This window comes from Anabrus simplex, chromosome 1, assembly GCF_040414725.1.
Source record: "Anabrus simplex isolate iqAnaSimp1 chromosome 1, ASM4041472v1, whole genome shotgun sequence".
NCBI lineage: Eukaryota > Metazoa > Arthropoda > Insecta > Orthoptera > Tettigoniidae > Anabrus > Anabrus simplex.
In genome coordinates, this window is record NC_090265.1 from 623,201,152 (window position 1) to 623,218,494 (window position 17,343).

Genomic DNA, 17,343 nt, shown 5'->3' on the forward strand with positions numbered 1-17,343 from the left:
TTTAAGTACCCAGATTTCGACTTCCGGAGATGCACATGGCCCTGACGTTCAGCCTCATTACCAGAAAAAATGTATAGGCCTTTGTAAATTTCTCTGCTACATGGAAAAACATAGAATCATGGGTACGTTTATGGGCTTAGAAGCCTTAGTAGCCTTAGTAGCCTCTTACGACATGGAGCGGGCACAGATAATACATCCTTTCACTCCACCCACAGCGGAGATAAAGAGTTCCGATAAATCGAAAAAAATATGTAGCATCATGATCTACGTCCAGCACACAACATTCCCATGGCATGTTGCAAGATAGTACACTTTCTTGTTCTACCTCTGGTACCAACAGCAATAGAATTTGACTAGAGTGCCCGGCTGAGTCCTCTTCCCTATTAAGATGGCCGTAAATATTCGCAAGGTACGCATTATGAGAAAAATTGTAGTGTTCAATTCTGGAATTCAGAACAAGTAGTCAAAATGGGAATTGTCCAGGCCCATTCAACCACGCTCTGCTACCACTTGTTACGGGGATTTCGTGGCTAACAGAGTTATAAGAAGCGTGTGGGTTGAATGGCTGGACAAGGAATTAACTAGAGTAGAACTTAAGAATACAAATTTTGAAATTTTATTTCTTTTCTTTTTATAGTTTAAAAATAAGAAATAGAAAATCTGAATGAATAACAAAAACAAATCAGGTACAAAACTTGTGATATCGAAGGAATTTCGCCATCATACCACTCATGTCTGTGTTTTGCTTCCCGTCCGCAAACGTTTAGGGAACTTGAGCCCATGTCTGTTTCTGCGGAGGGAGTAAAATATGCCGATAAACTGCGAGTCACTCGTGACCCACCACCATCTTTTAACATTTTCTCGGCCACCATCTCGTAAGATTTTCACTCACTGCAAATGTTATGTTTGTGGGTCTGGGGACCATTTAAGAAATAATTGTCCTTTATTAAATAACAAACGTTTGTGGGTCTGGGGACCATTTAAAAATAATTGCCCTTTATTAAATAACAAAGGATCTAAAAATAGATCCTCGTCTACTTCAGGCTGTCTCAGATGTAGCTGATTTACACATCTGGCTAAGAATTGCATCTGGTCGAGTAGTACACTTTCTTGTTCTACCTCTGGTACCAGCAGCAATAGAATTTGACTAGAGTGCCCGGCTGAGTCCTCTTCCCTACCTGTCTCTCAAGGCTCAGCCCATTTAAAATCTGACGATACCATTGTATGTTCTGAGGGAAGACCGTCTAAGACGTTCTTCGAAGGTCCTAAAGAATGCCTGAAAATTCTTTCTGATGCTCCAAAGGTTTGTGTCCTTCCTCAAAATTGAGATAAACAACGAACCTGTCACTGCCCTTTTAGATTCCGGAAATAATGGGTCCATTATTTCAGAAGAGTGGTATTCCACGTTAAGGCACTGTTGCATTTCTTGAATTTCTTCTGCTGTAAAATGTGTTTCGGCTAACTCTTCCCCCTTCGAAAGCTTAAGATTTATCCATGCTAAAATTCGTATTTCAAAATTTACCTGGAAATTTAAGTTGTTACTTGTTGCTAAAAATTTGTCATTCCCTGTGATATTTAGTGGCAAATTCCATATCTCATTCAGGTCTCGTGCTCGATCTTCAAAATAAATCCTGCACCTTCAAGTTACATAGTAATTTCCATATGCCCATTTTGACGCGTAATTTTCTGCTTCATGTTCGATTATTTCGCCTCCTCAGAGTGAGATGACGTTAGACCTTAGGCATCTGCCTGGAGACCACGCCACTAGCATTCGTAAATGTTAGTCATTTTTGACGTGTTTTCGGAAAATCTAGGTGTGACTGACTTAATTGAATACAAGATAGATGTTACGGATTTGATCCCCGTAAGATTTTCTCCTTATAGGTTGTCTCCGTCTAAGATGAAGGCCCTCAAGGAACCACAAGGCGGCTTCAGGCCAGTAGTTGATTACAGGGCGTTGAATCGTATGATTGTTCTCCAGTCAGTACCCCTTCCCGATTTGCATTCATGTTTTCCTTGGTTTCGTAGGGCTAAATTATTCACCATCTTAGATCTAAACCAAGCCTACAAGCAGATACCTCTTGCGGAAAAATCGAAACATCTTACTGCTTTAGCTACTGACTGGAATGTCTATAAATTTACTTGCCATTGCACAAACTACTATTTCCAGTCTCAATTCAATATTTCCATCTTTTGGCCCATGTCAGTATATTGTTTCCGACAACGCTTATGCTTTCATATCCAATCTATTTCGTAAGTTCTGTTTTGATCTCGCTATTTCACCTGTCACTACGTCGGTATATCCCTAGCCAAAGTGATTATGTAAATTTCTAAATCTGATGGTTTAAGCGTATAATTTAGGCAATTCTGAGGACTCTATACTATTCCGTTCAGGGAAACATGTAAAGTAAGGGAACGTAGAGTGATGACCCTCTGCCGTATCTTATTCAGCCGAGCATCAGGTGACTAAAGTTTTCAAAAACTTTACATTTCGTAAATCTTATTTGCCATTAATGTTTCTCATTTAGGCACCCCGGTGTAGTATAGGGTTAGCCTCTATATCTTTGGGCCATAAGCCCAATTAGGATTTTCAACCATTCCAGAAGGATTGCAGGTGTTTCGTCTCCTTGCATTTTGTTTATGGCCGGTTACGTGCTACCATTTCTTTTATAATTCGGGGCATTTATGCCGGCCCCGTGGTGTAGGAGTAGCTGTCTGCCTCTTACCCGAAGGCTCCGGGTTCGATTACCGGGCAGGTCAGGGATTTTTACCTGGACCTGAGGGCTGGTTCAAGGTCCACTCAGCCGACATAATTACAGTTGGGGAGCTATCTGACGGTGAGATAGCGGCCCCGATCTAGAAAGCCAAGAATAATGGCCGAGAGGAATCTTCGTGCTGACCACACGACACATCGTAGTCTGCAGACCTTATGTACTGATGTCCATTATAAATCAACAAAGGCTTCCCCTTGGTGGTCTTAGTGAACTCCATAGCTGTGGAACAAATATCACCAGTTCAACATGGAACGGTAGTTGTCATCAGGTATCAACTGTAGCAATGAAATCTAATCTAATCTAATCTAATCTAATCTAATCTAATCTAATCTAATCTAATCTATCTATCTATCTATCTATCTATCTATCTATCTATCTATCCATCCATCCATTAATCCATCCATCTATCTATCTATCTATCCATCCATCTATCTATCTATCTATCTACTGGATGAGAATTCCCCTCCCCTGCTTCTTTCCATCACTCCTTGGGACTCCGTGCAAGTGTCGCAACTGCTCTTGATTACCACGGTGTCCATGCAAAATTGTTTATGCTAAATTGATGACGCTAATAAATTGCAGATAGACGCCAGCCCAAAAACATGTCCATGTTAATAAGTACCAGGTTAATTCCTAGGGACAAAGGCGGTGGGCATAGAGCAAAATCACTCTACTCCACGGAGTGCTGTGGTTACGGATTGTGGAAGTCTTTTTCTTCCACCAATCCAAGGGCCTTTATGGCTTGCATGGAGATGACTTTGCTTTAGCTGATTGTTAGAACGGGGGTCACTAAACTTCAAGTGTTCAGCCGAGGAGCTGTATGATATTAGGGGTACTTAAATCAGGCAAGAAATCCAAGTCACGCGAACCACGTGGCCCTCCAGTATCAGGAGATATTGTTGCCAGGCCTCTTGGAGCTTTATGGTCAAATGCTTTCATTTCGATTATATCCTTACCATATCCCACGTCGTTTTTGTTCATTAGTACAACACACTCGCACCGGTGGTAAAAAGTTTCCGTTTTAGGGCATTGTTGCAGCGGACATACAACATAGCGCGACGTCGATGCTAGTATTTCTTATTCTTCTTAATCTGTTTACCCTCCAGGGTCGGTTTTTCCCTCGGACTCGGCGAGGGATCCCAACTCTACCGCCGCAAGGGCAGTGTCCTGGAGATTCAGACTTTGGGTCGCGGGATACAACTGGGGAGGATGACCAGTACCTCGCCCAGGCGACCTCACCTGCTATGCTGAACAGGGGCCTTGCGGAGGGATGGGAAGATTGGATGGTACAGGCAAGGAAGAGGGAAGGAAGCGGCCGTGGCCTTAAGTTAGGTACCATCCTGGCATTTGCCTGGAGGAGAAGTGGGAAACTACGGAAAACCACTTCTAAGACGGCTGAGTTGGGAATCGAACCCACCTCTACTCAGTTGACCTCCCGAGGCTGAGCGGACCCCGTTCCAGCCCTCGTACCACTTTTCAAATTTCGTGGCAGAGCCGGGAATCGAACCCGGACCTCCGGGGGTGGCAGCTAATCACACTAACCACTACACCACAGAGGCGGACCGATGCTAGTATACACTGACTGACAGAGCAAATGCAACACCAAGAAGGAGTGGTTCGAAAGGGATGAAAGTTGGGGAAAAAACAGAGACGGCACGGACGAATAATTGATGTTTATTTCAAACCGATATGCAGGTTACACAATGCGCACGGCATCGACTCAGTAGGATGTAGGACCACCGCGAGCGGCGATGCACGCAGAAACACGTCGAGGTACAGAGTCAATAAGAGTGCGGATGGTGTCCTGAGGGATGGTTCTCCATTCTCTGTCAACCATTTGCCACAGTTGGTCGTCCGTACGAGGCTGGGGCAGAGTTTGCAAACGGCGTCCAATGAGATCCCACACGTGTTCGATTGGTGAGAGATCCGGAGAGTACGCTGGCCACGGAAGCATCTGTACACCTCGTAGAGCCTGTTGGGAGATGCGAGCAGTGTGTGGGCGGGCATTATCCTGCTGAAACAGAGCATTGGACAGCCCCTGAAGGTACGGGAGTGCCACCGGCCGCAGCACATGCTGCACGTAGCGGTGGGCATTTAACGTGCCTTGAATACGCACTAGAGGTGACGTGGAATCATACGCAATAGCGCCCCAAACCATGATGCCGCGTTGTCTAGCGGTAGGGCGCTCCACAGTTACTGCCGGATTTGACCTTTCTCCACGCCGACGCCACACTCGTCTGCGGTGACTATCACTGACAGAACAGAAGCGTGACTCATCGGAGAACACGACGTTCCGCCATTCCCTCATCCAAGTCGCTCTAGCCCGGCACCATGCCAGGCGTGCACGTCTATGCTGTGGAGTCAATGGTAGTCTTCTGAGCGGACGCCGGGAGTGCAGGCCTCCTTCAACCAATCGACGGGTAATTGTTCTGGTCGATATTGGAACAGCCAGGGTGTCTTGCACATGCTGAAGAATGGCGGTTGACGTGGCGTGCGGGGCTGCTACCGCTTGGCGGCGGATGCGCCGATGCTCGCGTGCTGACGTCACTCGGGCTGCGCCTGGACCCCTCGCACGTGCCACATGTCCCTGCGCCAACCATCTTCGCCACAGGCGCTGCACCGTGGACACATTCCTATGGGTATCGGCTGCGATTTGACGAAGCGACCAACCTGCCCTTCTAAGCCCGATCACCATACCCCTCGTAAAGTCGTCTGTCTGCTGGAAATGCCTCCGTTGACGGCGGCCTGGCATTCTTAGCTATACACGTGTCCTGTGGCACACGACAACACGTTCTACAATGACTGTCGGCTGAGAAATCACGGTACGAAGTGGACCATTCGCCAACGCCGTGTCCCATTTATCGTTCGCTACGTGCACAGCACAGCGGCGCATTTCACATCATGAGCATACCTCAGTGACGTCAGTCTACCCTGCAATTGGCATAAAGTTCTGACCACTCCTTCTTGGTGTTGCATTTGCTCTGTCAGTCTGTATAAGCACAGAAATCTAGCCAATGGGATTAGTGGTTTTTCCTTTTTTTTTCCTTTTATGGTATTTGCTTTACGTCGCATCTACACAAATAGGTCTTATGGCGACGATGGGACAGGAAAAGTCCAGGAATGAGAAGGAAGCGGCCGTGGATTTTAATTAAGGTACAGCTCCAGCATTTGCTTGGTGTGAAAATAGGGAACCACTGAAAACCATCTTCAGGGCTGCCGACAGTGCGGTTTGAACCCACTATCTCCCGGATGCGAGCACACAGCTGTGCGCCCCTCACTGCACGGCCAACTCACCCGGTTGGGATTAGTGTGGTATAGAGATGCGCTTAAATGATGTTTCAGAATATCTGTGACCGGCTTATCTGTGACACAAAAATATCTGTGACTTTTATCTGTGATTCAGTCACAGAAAGCACGAGCAAATGATTATAGTCACGGTCACTCTTTGGTCGCGGACGACCAGTATGGAAATACTTCTAGTTGAGAAGATGACAATGTTGGGTAGTATTTTTCGGAAAATTCAGAAGATTATAAGTGAAAAAAATTAATATTCACATTAATAATTTGAAATTTTAATCATGTATATGGAAAAAGTTGTTAACGTGATGCACAATAAATTAACAAACATAATTTGATTACCCGTGTTGTGTCTGCGGGATGCCAATTATTTACAGTACTTAATGTAGGTTTAAAAATGAAATGACTAAAAATAGTAAATTTATGAACTGAGTACGAAGATTCCTCCCATATACAGGGTTATTCAGCTCAAAAAGCTCGTGAATATTAAAAATATTAACATTTTCTTTTCACTTTCAGCAATGATACCAAAGGGCTAATAATCGGACTTACAGTACTGTACCATGGCGTTAATATTTTCTGAGATCTTGTTACCAACTTTGCTTTTTTAAACGGTACCACAATAGTTTGTACTCATAGCCCTAAATCTACAAATACTACAAATTCAGCACTATGATTATTTTGAAAATCGGACAAGTACTTCTCGAAAAAGTATTATGTATTCAACCTGCTTCATTTGCCAGCTGAAGACTGACCTGTTCGATTCGCACCACGTATGAAACATGAGCTAGCTGTTGACATAGGAGTTGGTAGATAGGTATCCTCTCAACTGTGCTTATAAATACACTATGATAAAATGTATGACTGAACACCTTTAATATCGTCGTATGTAACTGGTAAATGAAAAACGGATATAGACCTTGAGCTACAGCAGATAGCATGGCCCTGTGAACGTCATCCAAGTACACAACTTAAACGATATTTTGTCACAGATACTTCCGTGACAGCGTATCTGATATACAGACATGGACAAAAGTACTAATACCCCTACTCATCCAATACAACATGCCTTATTGCTGGACCAATAGGGAGTACAGATCAAAATTATAAACCCAAACGTATACCTTGTACATCAGTGTACATTAAAAAGTACAAAATAAACTGGAAGTAAATAACAGTACATAAAAAGCAACAAATTTGTACTCCATGACACTACTTGTTTGGACATAAGTATTCATACCTTACGTGTAAAAATGGGGTTTGCACGAGTAAACAGAAACCTGTGTTGTTCCGTGACATTAGTTGTATAGTACATTCAGACAGAGATGGACTGATCAGCTGGTCAGAGACGGTACTTGTCCAATGGCGAGGAAAACTAGGAAAACGTCTGTTGAAGAGAGAAGACTTATTCTACGCTTTCACCACCAAGGAAAATAGTATTCCGAGATCGGAAACATAATTGGAAGAAGTAAACCAACTGTGCAAAGCATCATACAAAGGTTAAAAGGACAGGATGTTCTTATAAGTAAGAAAAGAAGTGGACGTCCGAAGAAACTGACCGTACGAGAAGAAAGGTCCATAGTAACCACAATTAAAAAACAACCACACACTACATCTTCCGCAATAGCATCGCAGCTGGCAGAATATTTCCATCATGCAGTGTCACACAAAACAGTAAGGAGGGTCCTTCATCGTGCTGGGTATCGATCTAGGGTACCAAGAAAGAAACCGCTCATAACGAAAGTGAATCGACGGAAGAGACTACAATTTGTAAAAGAATCTTTGGCGAAAGATAATGAATGCGTTTTGATCAACAGTGATGTTTACAGATGAGACTAAATTTAATATTTTCCGAAGAGATGGACGCATTTTAGTGTGGAGACGCCCTAACACAACGCTCGATGAGCAGAACCTCGTTACCACTGTGAAGCACGGCGGGGGTGGGGTTATGGTGTGGGGCTCAATGGCCGCTTCAGGTGTCGGGGAGTTGGTTTTATCGAGCGGACTATGGACAGATTTCAATATTTGAACATCCTGAAAGAAAACTTTCGCAAAAGCGCCAAATTCTTGGGATTACAAATGAGTTTTTCTTATAACACGATAATGACCACAAACAAACGGCAGAAGTTGTTCGTTTGTGGGTACTCTACAACACGCCGCACACATTAAAAACACCTCCCCAATCGCAGTATACCAACCCCATCGAACATATGTGGAGTGAACTGGAGTCCAGACTAAGAAAACGCCACATAACAAGTAAAGCACACTTGAAACAGTTATTACAACAAGAATGGGGGAGCATTTTATCTGAACCAACACGGAAACTGGTGTTCTCAATGCCCAGCAGGTTAAAAGAAATAATATACATGAAAGGCAAACAAACGTGCTACTGATCGAGTTGGTAATATGTTTCTTCATTGAGTTGTGAACTCTTCTGGGATACGGTATGAATACTTATGTCCAGACAAATGGTGTCATGAAGTACGAATTGTTGCTTCGGTATGTACTGTTATTTACTTCCAGTTTATTTTGTGCTTTTTAATGTACACTACTGTACAAGGTGTACGTTTGGGTTTGTAATTTTGACCTGTACTCCGTATTGGTCCAGCAATAAAGCATTTTGTTTCGGATGGGTTGGGGGTATGAATACTTTTGCCCATGTCTGTACCTGTGACAAAAAAATATATCGGTGATAAAGTAGCAGGCTGTGATTTATCGACCATCTCTAGTGTGGCAGTTGTACTGTGGCGATGCGGCTACGTGAACTATGGCGACGTTATTACCAAATGCGCCCAAACAGGACCAACGTGCTGTTATTCTGTCCATGGTTGCCGTAGGACAAACTCCGGTGGACATCCATAGTAGAATGAAGACTGTGTAGGCCTATAGGGCAGCATGTCTACCGAAAACCATCGTTGTGGAATGGTGCACCAACTTCCATGCGGGTCGCGTTTCGACACAAGACGCAGGTCGATCTGGGAGGCAAGCCTCATCCATTACACCAACTCAAGTGGGAGACACTCGAGCACCCACGATATAGTACCCTATCCCCATGCGATTATCACGCCTTGGATCCACTCAAAAAGGCCTTGAAGGGTCGACGCTTTTTGTCGGACGATGATGTGCAGCAGGCGGTTACGGAGTTCTTCACGCAGCAGGACATGGTCTTTTACCACACGGGGATCTTCAACCTGGTGCGTCGGTGGGATGAGTGCCTCGGTGCTCACGGCGATTTTGCCTGATTGACTTCCCGATTCAGGAATGAACGGCCGTCGAACGGAAACAATTTGATCGCCCCTTATATATGCCCTCCTGTTTTTCTCTCTCCGTCGATAATGACTAAGAAATACCTTCGATGGAGTGGAAAAATAAAGGATTCTACTAGCTTAACTTCGACACGTAGTAGAAGAGAGTGATTATTTCTATGCCCGTCCAACTTCGCTCCCTGGAATTAACCTGGCACTCGTTTCTGGTGTAGCGCTCACGACTATGCACCTCTTCAGAAGTGGAAGTCTCGGTTCGACTTCCCGAAAATGAATCGAACTCATGTCTTTATAAGTGAACCGAGAACGCCTTTACCATCCAGACAAGCTCCCTTCCTCAGGTAAACCTACATTATTTTCTCATTTGGTATCAGTTACTTTCCAAGCTTCCCATATGCATTTCATGGATGGAATATAAAACTTTGAAGTCTCTGAGTTTTTGTTTCCAGCGCGGTTATATTTTTTTAAATGATCGCATGTAAGGAGAACTCAGATTAAACCAAGAAGTTCAAGACCACCACGAACTGGATGAAGTTACAAAACACCTAGGCGAACTAGGCCTAAAAATAGACAACATGAAGGACAGAGACACGCGCAGAAAAACAACAGACACAGATTTCAGGAAACTCTATAATAAAAACAGAGGACTCGAACAGAGCGAGACCAGAAGATTTCTTTTTAAAACGTCGCATCGACACAGCTAGGTCTTATGGCGACGAGCCAGGAGTCAAAAAATTAAAGGATTTTGCGAGTGGAAGATAGGAAGCAGAAGCATACGTTAAACAGGGCCCACACGAGATCCAGACGATAATAATAATAATAATAATAATAATAATAATAATAATAATAATAGTTTCGTGTGGCTATTTCTAGCCGGGTGCAGCCCTTGTAAGGCAGAACCTCCGATGAGGGTGGGCGTCATCTTCCATGTGTAGGTAACTGCGTGTTATTGTGGTGAAGGATAGTGTTATGTGTGGTGTGTTCGTTGCAGGGATGTTGTGAACAGCACAAATATCCAGTCCCCGAGCCAAGGGAATTCACCATTTAAGGTTAAAATCTCCGACCCGGCCGGGAATGAACCCGGCACCCTATGGACCAAAGGCCAGCACGCTAAACATTTAGCGATGGAGCCGGACTATAATAATAAATGGTAATAGGCCTACAGTGGCCTATTCCAATTATTTTAGTTCCAATCTCACGTCGACAGCCCTAAAGGTGGTTTTCCACGGTTTCTCATTTTCACACCAGGCATATTCTGAGGCCGTACCTAAATGAGGCCACGACCGCTACCTTTCCAATCCTAGCCATTTCCCATCCTTCAATGTGTTTCTGTGACGTTAAACCATTGGCAAGTATTTTAACTCTATTTAATAGTGTGAAGACAATTGAAGATAATGTTTCATTTAACATAATATAATTAAACACAATGTTTTTATTAACTTCGCAAAAAGTCTGTTCACAAAATGTCACTTTCTAAAAACCTTTCATTCCAAAAGACATAACGTTGAACACATTTTCTTTTTTTCTTTTTTTTCTTTTTTTTTTGCTTTATGTCGCACCGACTCGGATAGGTCTTATGGCGAATTTGGGATAGGAAAGGGCTAAGAGTGGGAAGGAAGCGGCTTTGACCTTAATTAAGGTAAGCTACAGCTCCAACATTTGCCTGTTATGAAAATGGGAAACCACGGAAAACCATCTTCAAGGCTGCCGACAGTGGGGTTCGAATTGGACATTTTCAAGGATCTCTTTGCTTTATATCACAATACCTCACATGTTTGAAGAGGATAGAATTTTTAAGTAATGAATTTTAATTTCTGGATTCTGTGTTTTAATAGAATTGAAAATATTTCAGATGGATCCTTTGCCATTCATGAAAACTGTGTCGTAAATATGTACATTAGGTGTGCATGTACGGAGAGACAGGTATATCGACATAAATTCTCGTTTGCGTGAAACACGCTATTTAGGTATGAGAATTATTCAGCAAATATGCAATATTAGTCTAGTCAATTCAATACCGGTACCTGCAACAGCAATGTATACTATTTTTTCATGTAAGTTTGGAAATCAAATGGAAGTTATGAGCGTTTTCTTAAGAAGAAATAAAACAGACTATTTTATTTACAGTTTGCTTTACGTCGCACTGACACAGACAGGTCCTACGGCGACGATGAGATAGGAAAGGACTAGAAGTGGGAAGGAAGCGGCAGACTTTATGAAACTCACAGAAATCTTATATTCGCCCGACTGTGTGGTTTAAGGACCAGCGTTTAGGCCTTTTGTTCAGAGGCCCAAATCCACATGTGCGACGCAGTTCATACCCACGACTCTACAGGTGTCGGAAACGCGGTATGATATAAAGAATAATCTTAATTTCATGAAAGCACATACAATTCTTTCGATGACCTTTATACTTGCATCCAGAAAAATTTTAATACAGTCCGCAAAAAATTAAGCTGGGCACGAGACAAAGAAACGAAACAATTGATATTTTGACAGCGTTGAAATCGCCAAATGACTTTCCTTTCAAATAATTGTGCATCAACAAAATCAATTGAAAGTCGATGAATGTTGTGGATCTGGTGAAACATATATCTCCCAGCCCTACGAAATATTTTTATTTTCAACAAATGAAATCTATTAACCGTGAATGTTTATGTTATGGTTGTTCGAAGTTGTTATTGCGTGGATTTGTTTTTGGTTGACTTATGAATACTACAATTTGTTCTTGCTGTCGGTTTAGTTTAAAGTTTATTTCGTTTCTTTGGTGTATCATGTGTTCGCTGTACTTTCCGTACTATAATTATACATTTTCTCATTACCCCGTTGTTGCACGTGCTTGCGTCATCTTTTTCTCGTACTGGCTGGGCCATGTTCAAGACCGAAAGATTCCAATATCCTTGTCCGGCTCCATGGCTAAATGGTTAGCGTGCTGGCCTTTGGTCACAGGGGTCCCGGGTTCAATTCCCGTCAGGGTCGGGAATTTTAACTATCATTGGATAATTTCTCTGGCACGGGGGCTGGGTGTATGAGTCGTCTTCATCATAATTTCATCCTCATCACGACGCGCAGATCGCCTACGGGAGACAAATCGTAAGACCTGCTCCTGGCGAACCGAACATGTCCTCAGACACTCCCGGCACTAAAAGCCATGCACCATTACATTTCCAAAATCCTCGAATTTTCAGATGCTTTAGACAGTAATAGTGAGTTTTATTTTTGTTTTTGTTTTTTCAAAACTGATCCCCGTTATGTGGGAAGTGACGATTGTAAACCTGAAGATTTTCGCACAATCACAGCTGCTCACCGTGCATCGGACCATGAAGAACCAGACATCGATGACAGTTACGTGTACAATGAATAACTTTGTGTAATACTTCGTGAATAAATTGCAGCATACATATCAAATTGACATAGAATTATTATCATCATCATCATCATCATCTGTTTACCCTCCAGGGTCGACTTTTCCCTCGGACACAGCGAGGGATCCCACCTCTACCGCCTCAAGGGCAGTGTCCCGGAGCTTTAGACTCTTGGTCGGGGATACAACTGGGGAGAATGACCAGTACCTCGCCCAGGAGGCCTCACCTACTATGCTGAACAGGGGCCTGGAGGGATGGGAAGATTGGAAGGGATAGGCAAGGAAGAGGGAAGGAAGCTGCCGTGGCCTTATGTTAGGTACCATCCCGGCATTCGCCTGGAGGAGAAGTGGGAAACGACGGAAAACCACTACCAGGATGGCTGAGGTGGGAATCGAACCCACCTCTACCCAGTTAACCTCCCGAGGCTGAGTGGACCCCGTTCCAGCCCTCATACCACTTTTCAAATTTCGTGGCAGAGCCGGGAATCGAACCCGGGCCTCCGGGGGTGGCAGCTAATCACGTTAACCACTACACCACAGAGGCGGACGACATAAAATTATTTAGAATGAAATGTTCTTTCTTTCAGGTTTAATAGTAAAGAAGAAAGGTGCAATAATGTCTGATGTTTCTGTCACTGAAAACCACTATTTACTTTTCAAAAATGATTTTCGTCCGCCTCTGTGGTGTAGTGGTTAGCGTGATTAGCTGCCAACCCTGGAGGACCGGGTTCGATTCCCGGCTCTGCTACGAAATTTGAAAAGTGGTATGAGGGCTGGAACGGGGTCCACTCAGCCTCTGGAGGTTAACCGAGTAGAGGTGGGTTCGATTCCCACCTCAGCCATCCTAGAAGTGGTTTTCCGTGGTTTCCCCACTTCTCCTCCAGGCAAATGCTGGGATGGTACCTCACTTAAGGCCACGGACGCTTCCTTCCCTCTTCCTTGCCTATCCCATCCAATCTTCCCATCCCTCCACAAGGCCCCTGTTCAGCATAGCAGGTGAGGCCGTCTGGGCGAGGTACTGGTCATTTTCCCCAGTTGTAACCCCGACCCAAAGTCTGAAACTCCAGGACACTGCCCATGAGGCGGTAGAGGTGGGGGATCCCTCGGTCTGTCCGAGGGAAAAACCGACCCTGGAGGGTAAACAGATTAAGAAGAAGAAGAAAAATGATTTTCAATGTTTAATTTTTTTTCAGCTTTACCAATAATAATACGTCCAATGCATATTAATTTCTGAAGTGCTCATAGTTTCCTATATTAGTGTGATTTATTTTATTTTATTTTAATAAATGTTAAACTGAATCCTCCGTGGCTCAGACGGCAGCGCGCCGGCCTCTCACCGCTGGATACCGTAGTTCAAATCCCGGTCACTCCATGTAAGATTTGTGCTGGACAAAGCGTAGGCGGGACAGGTTTTTCTCCGGATACTCCGGTTTTTCCTGTCATATTCCATTCCAGCAACACTCTCCATTAACTTTTCATTTCATCTATTAGTCATGTATCATTGGCCCAGGCTTCGGCAGCCGGCACGTTTCCTATCCTCGCCGCTAGATGGGGGCTTCATTCATTCCATTCCTGACCCGGTGGAATGACTGGAAACAGGCTGTGGATTTTCATTTCAAGTGTTAAACTGTTTACATGTTGATTTTTGTAATTTGGTTGCAAAATAACAAAAAAATTAGTTTGAGCTGCTTAGAGCAAACCACTGCATATACAGTAGACAGAGTGCAAGAGGGAATAGTCACGTTAAACTGCAATTGCTCTTTTGCACTGATAGAGTTGGTCTTGTTACTGTGTTGGCAGGAGGTGGTGATGGAGAGGACGCCCAACTCGAGCAGCGTGGCGGTGAAGACCACTAGGAACAACTCTGGGGGCGGCATGACAGCGGCCAGCCACACCAGTACCACCCCCGTCCCAGTATCCATCTCCACGGAGAACCTGACGCACCTCGGCGTCTGGAGCGAGCTGTGGAACGCCTCGGCACCCAATGCTACCCTTGGCCTGTTGGCGGTGAACGCTAGTCTCGCCACCGCCAACGACACAGACTTGGTCAGTGGTGAAGCCAAGTTTTGTCTGGAGTGGGAGGCGGCGCAGCACAACCTCTTCCAGACCGCCAACATCTTCTTTGCTGCCGCCTTCCTTGTGCCTCGCAGTTTTAAACAGAGTCTTCTATTGCTCAGGTACAGAGACATCATTTTCATCATGAATAAAATTGTAGAAACTTAATACCATATCGTATCCCGAGGTGTTAATTAAGGAGGCTCATTAAAGCGAACTCCCTAGCCTACGAGATAAACAGTTTTCCACGCAACCTTAATGGCGCCTGTTGCCCGCCTAGTGGTCATGATCGTTACGCCGTCATATCTATGTGGTGTCCGACTCGTTGGCTGACTGTTCAGCGTACTGGCCTTGTACCGGGTTCTATTCCCGGCCGGGTCGGGGATTTTAACCTTCATTGGTAAATTCCTATTGCCCGGGGGCTGGGTGTTTGTGCAGTCCCCAACATCCCTGTAACTCACACACCACACATAACGCTATCCTGCACCACAATAACACGCAGTTACCTACACATGGCAGATGCCACCCACCCTCATCAGAGGGTCTGCCTTACGAGGGCTGCACTCGGCTAGAAATAGCCACACGAATTCTTTTTATCTATGTGGTTTGACACCATGATTAACCGGTTCGAGTTTCACTTGTCGAAAAAAATTTCACCATGAAAACGTCGGCTGACAGGGTACGAGAAATGGTGGTATACAATTTATAATCACTAAATTGAGTGCCAACAGCCTCGATTTAATTCCAAGCCTCTCCGCAGTGTTTATATGGAGCGAGGGTATTTGACGCTGTTGATGGTGATTCGTTCTTCGGATGAAGATGTTAAACCACTTGAACGAAAAAACCTGCTGCTATTTGAGAGGAGTAGGCTATGTGCCGGCACCGGGTTTTGCCCTCTCCCTGCCTACTATCACATATCACGAAGTTCATTTCATCTCATTATTTCCTCTGACCGAGCGAGTTGGCCGTGCGGTTACGGGCGCGTACAGTGAGCTTGTGTTCGGGAGATAGTGGGTTCAAATCCCATTGTAGGCAGCCTTGAAGATGGTTTTCCGTGGTTCCCCATTTACACACCAGACAAATGCAAGGGCTGTACCTTAACTAAGACCACGGCCTCTTCCTTCCCAATCCTAACCCTTTCCTCTCCCCTTGTCGCCATAAGAGCTATCAGTGTAGGTGGGACGTAAATCCAATTGTAATAATTCCTCTGATGAGGTCGGCGTCAGGAAGGACATCCGGTCGTAAAAACTCCCTACGAAGTTTCATCTCAATTCATACCCGACCCTGTAAAAACGGAACAAGGATTGGACCTACATGGCGCCTGTTGTTAATTCTTTATAGCCACGAACCTGCTACGCTGGCGTAGCAGGGGGAGAGGTGATACTCCCACGTGGCGCGTCCCAGGTGGCGGATAGGGGGGTCCTAACCGGCTTGCCGGCGGACTTGAGGGAAATAAAATACCTCTCGCGGACCAAACACACTACCCCCTGCGGGTGGGGGACGCACATGTAGAATACACCCGCGGTATCCCCTGCCTGTCGTACGAGGCGACTAAAAGGGGCGACCAAGGGCTGACTGAATTAGAACCATGAAACTAATTTTGAATCGTACCATCACGCGGGGAACACCATAGGTTGCCTGTACTTGCGAGTAGTACCACTGAATTCGGTACGAAATAGGTTTGTGATTAGTAACAGTTAAAGCCTGGCCTGGTGGATTCCAGTACCCGTGCGTCGTACCCATGTGAGCAACACCGCGGGTCTGGGCGTAGCCTGTGAGTTGTACCACTATATGAGCAGCACCGTGGGTCTGCGTTGCCTGTGATTAGTACCCACTATGTGAGGAACACCACGGGAATACCGGCGCCCGTGTTTAGTACACCTAGGTGGGGAACCTTCTCGGTTTGCGTTGACTCTGAGTTGGGCCATTGTGTGAGACACACCATAGGTCTGCGTTACTTGTACGTATTGCAATACTTGTGAGTAGTACCATTTTTGTGGAACTCCGTGAGTCTTCGCTACTTCTGATTAATACCCCAACATGGCACATACCATGGTTCTATTTTACTCGCGACATGTACCATTCTGTGGGGCCTTCGACGTGGATTTTGAACCCCCTTTAGACACCAAGCATATTGTGCTTTATAAGTGGTTCCTTGGTCGGTAATGATGTTATTTTCGATCTGTATTGAGTCCGATCCACTGGCTTTTGTTTGTTTGTTTTGTGTTTTGTTGAGTTCCTGTCCATCCATTCATTCTTCATGCCATATTTTATTTTTATTTTGGTCAGTGGATGCCTTTGCAATTTTTGTTCTTTCATTTCGTACCATTAGGGGCCGATGACCTTCGATGTTAGGTCCCTTAAAACAACAAGCATCATCATCATCATCAATTCTTTATAGATGCAATATTTTAACATCTGTCACTTGGAACAGGCCATTGCAAAAGTAGCTTCCACTGAAGCCCACTCTCATTTTACACTGTGACAGAATGGAAACTCCTGAGGTACGAGTACGATACTGCTATGTAAATGATATTTAATGCCCTGCTAGCCTGTCTGGATACTGTGAAAGGCGCGGCTCTACCTTAGA

The 17,343-nt window shown here is 44.7% G+C and overlaps 1 protein-coding gene across 1 annotated transcript in view; it reads left to right on the top strand.

Moving 5' to 3' along the window:
• The first annotated feature begins 9,010 nt into the window (after nt 1-9,010).
• LOC136882390 (popeye domain-containing protein 2-like) overlaps nt 9,011-17,343 on the top strand; it is a 157,111-nt gene continuing 148,778 nt past the window's right edge. Inside the window, exons 1-2 of the mRNA XM_067155052.2 lie at nt 9,011-9,265; nt 14,499-14,875. Coding sequence (XP_067011153.2) covers nt 9,011-9,265; nt 14,499-14,875 — 632 coding nt within the window. The remainder of the gene's footprint in view (nt 9,266-14,498; nt 14,876-17,343) is intronic.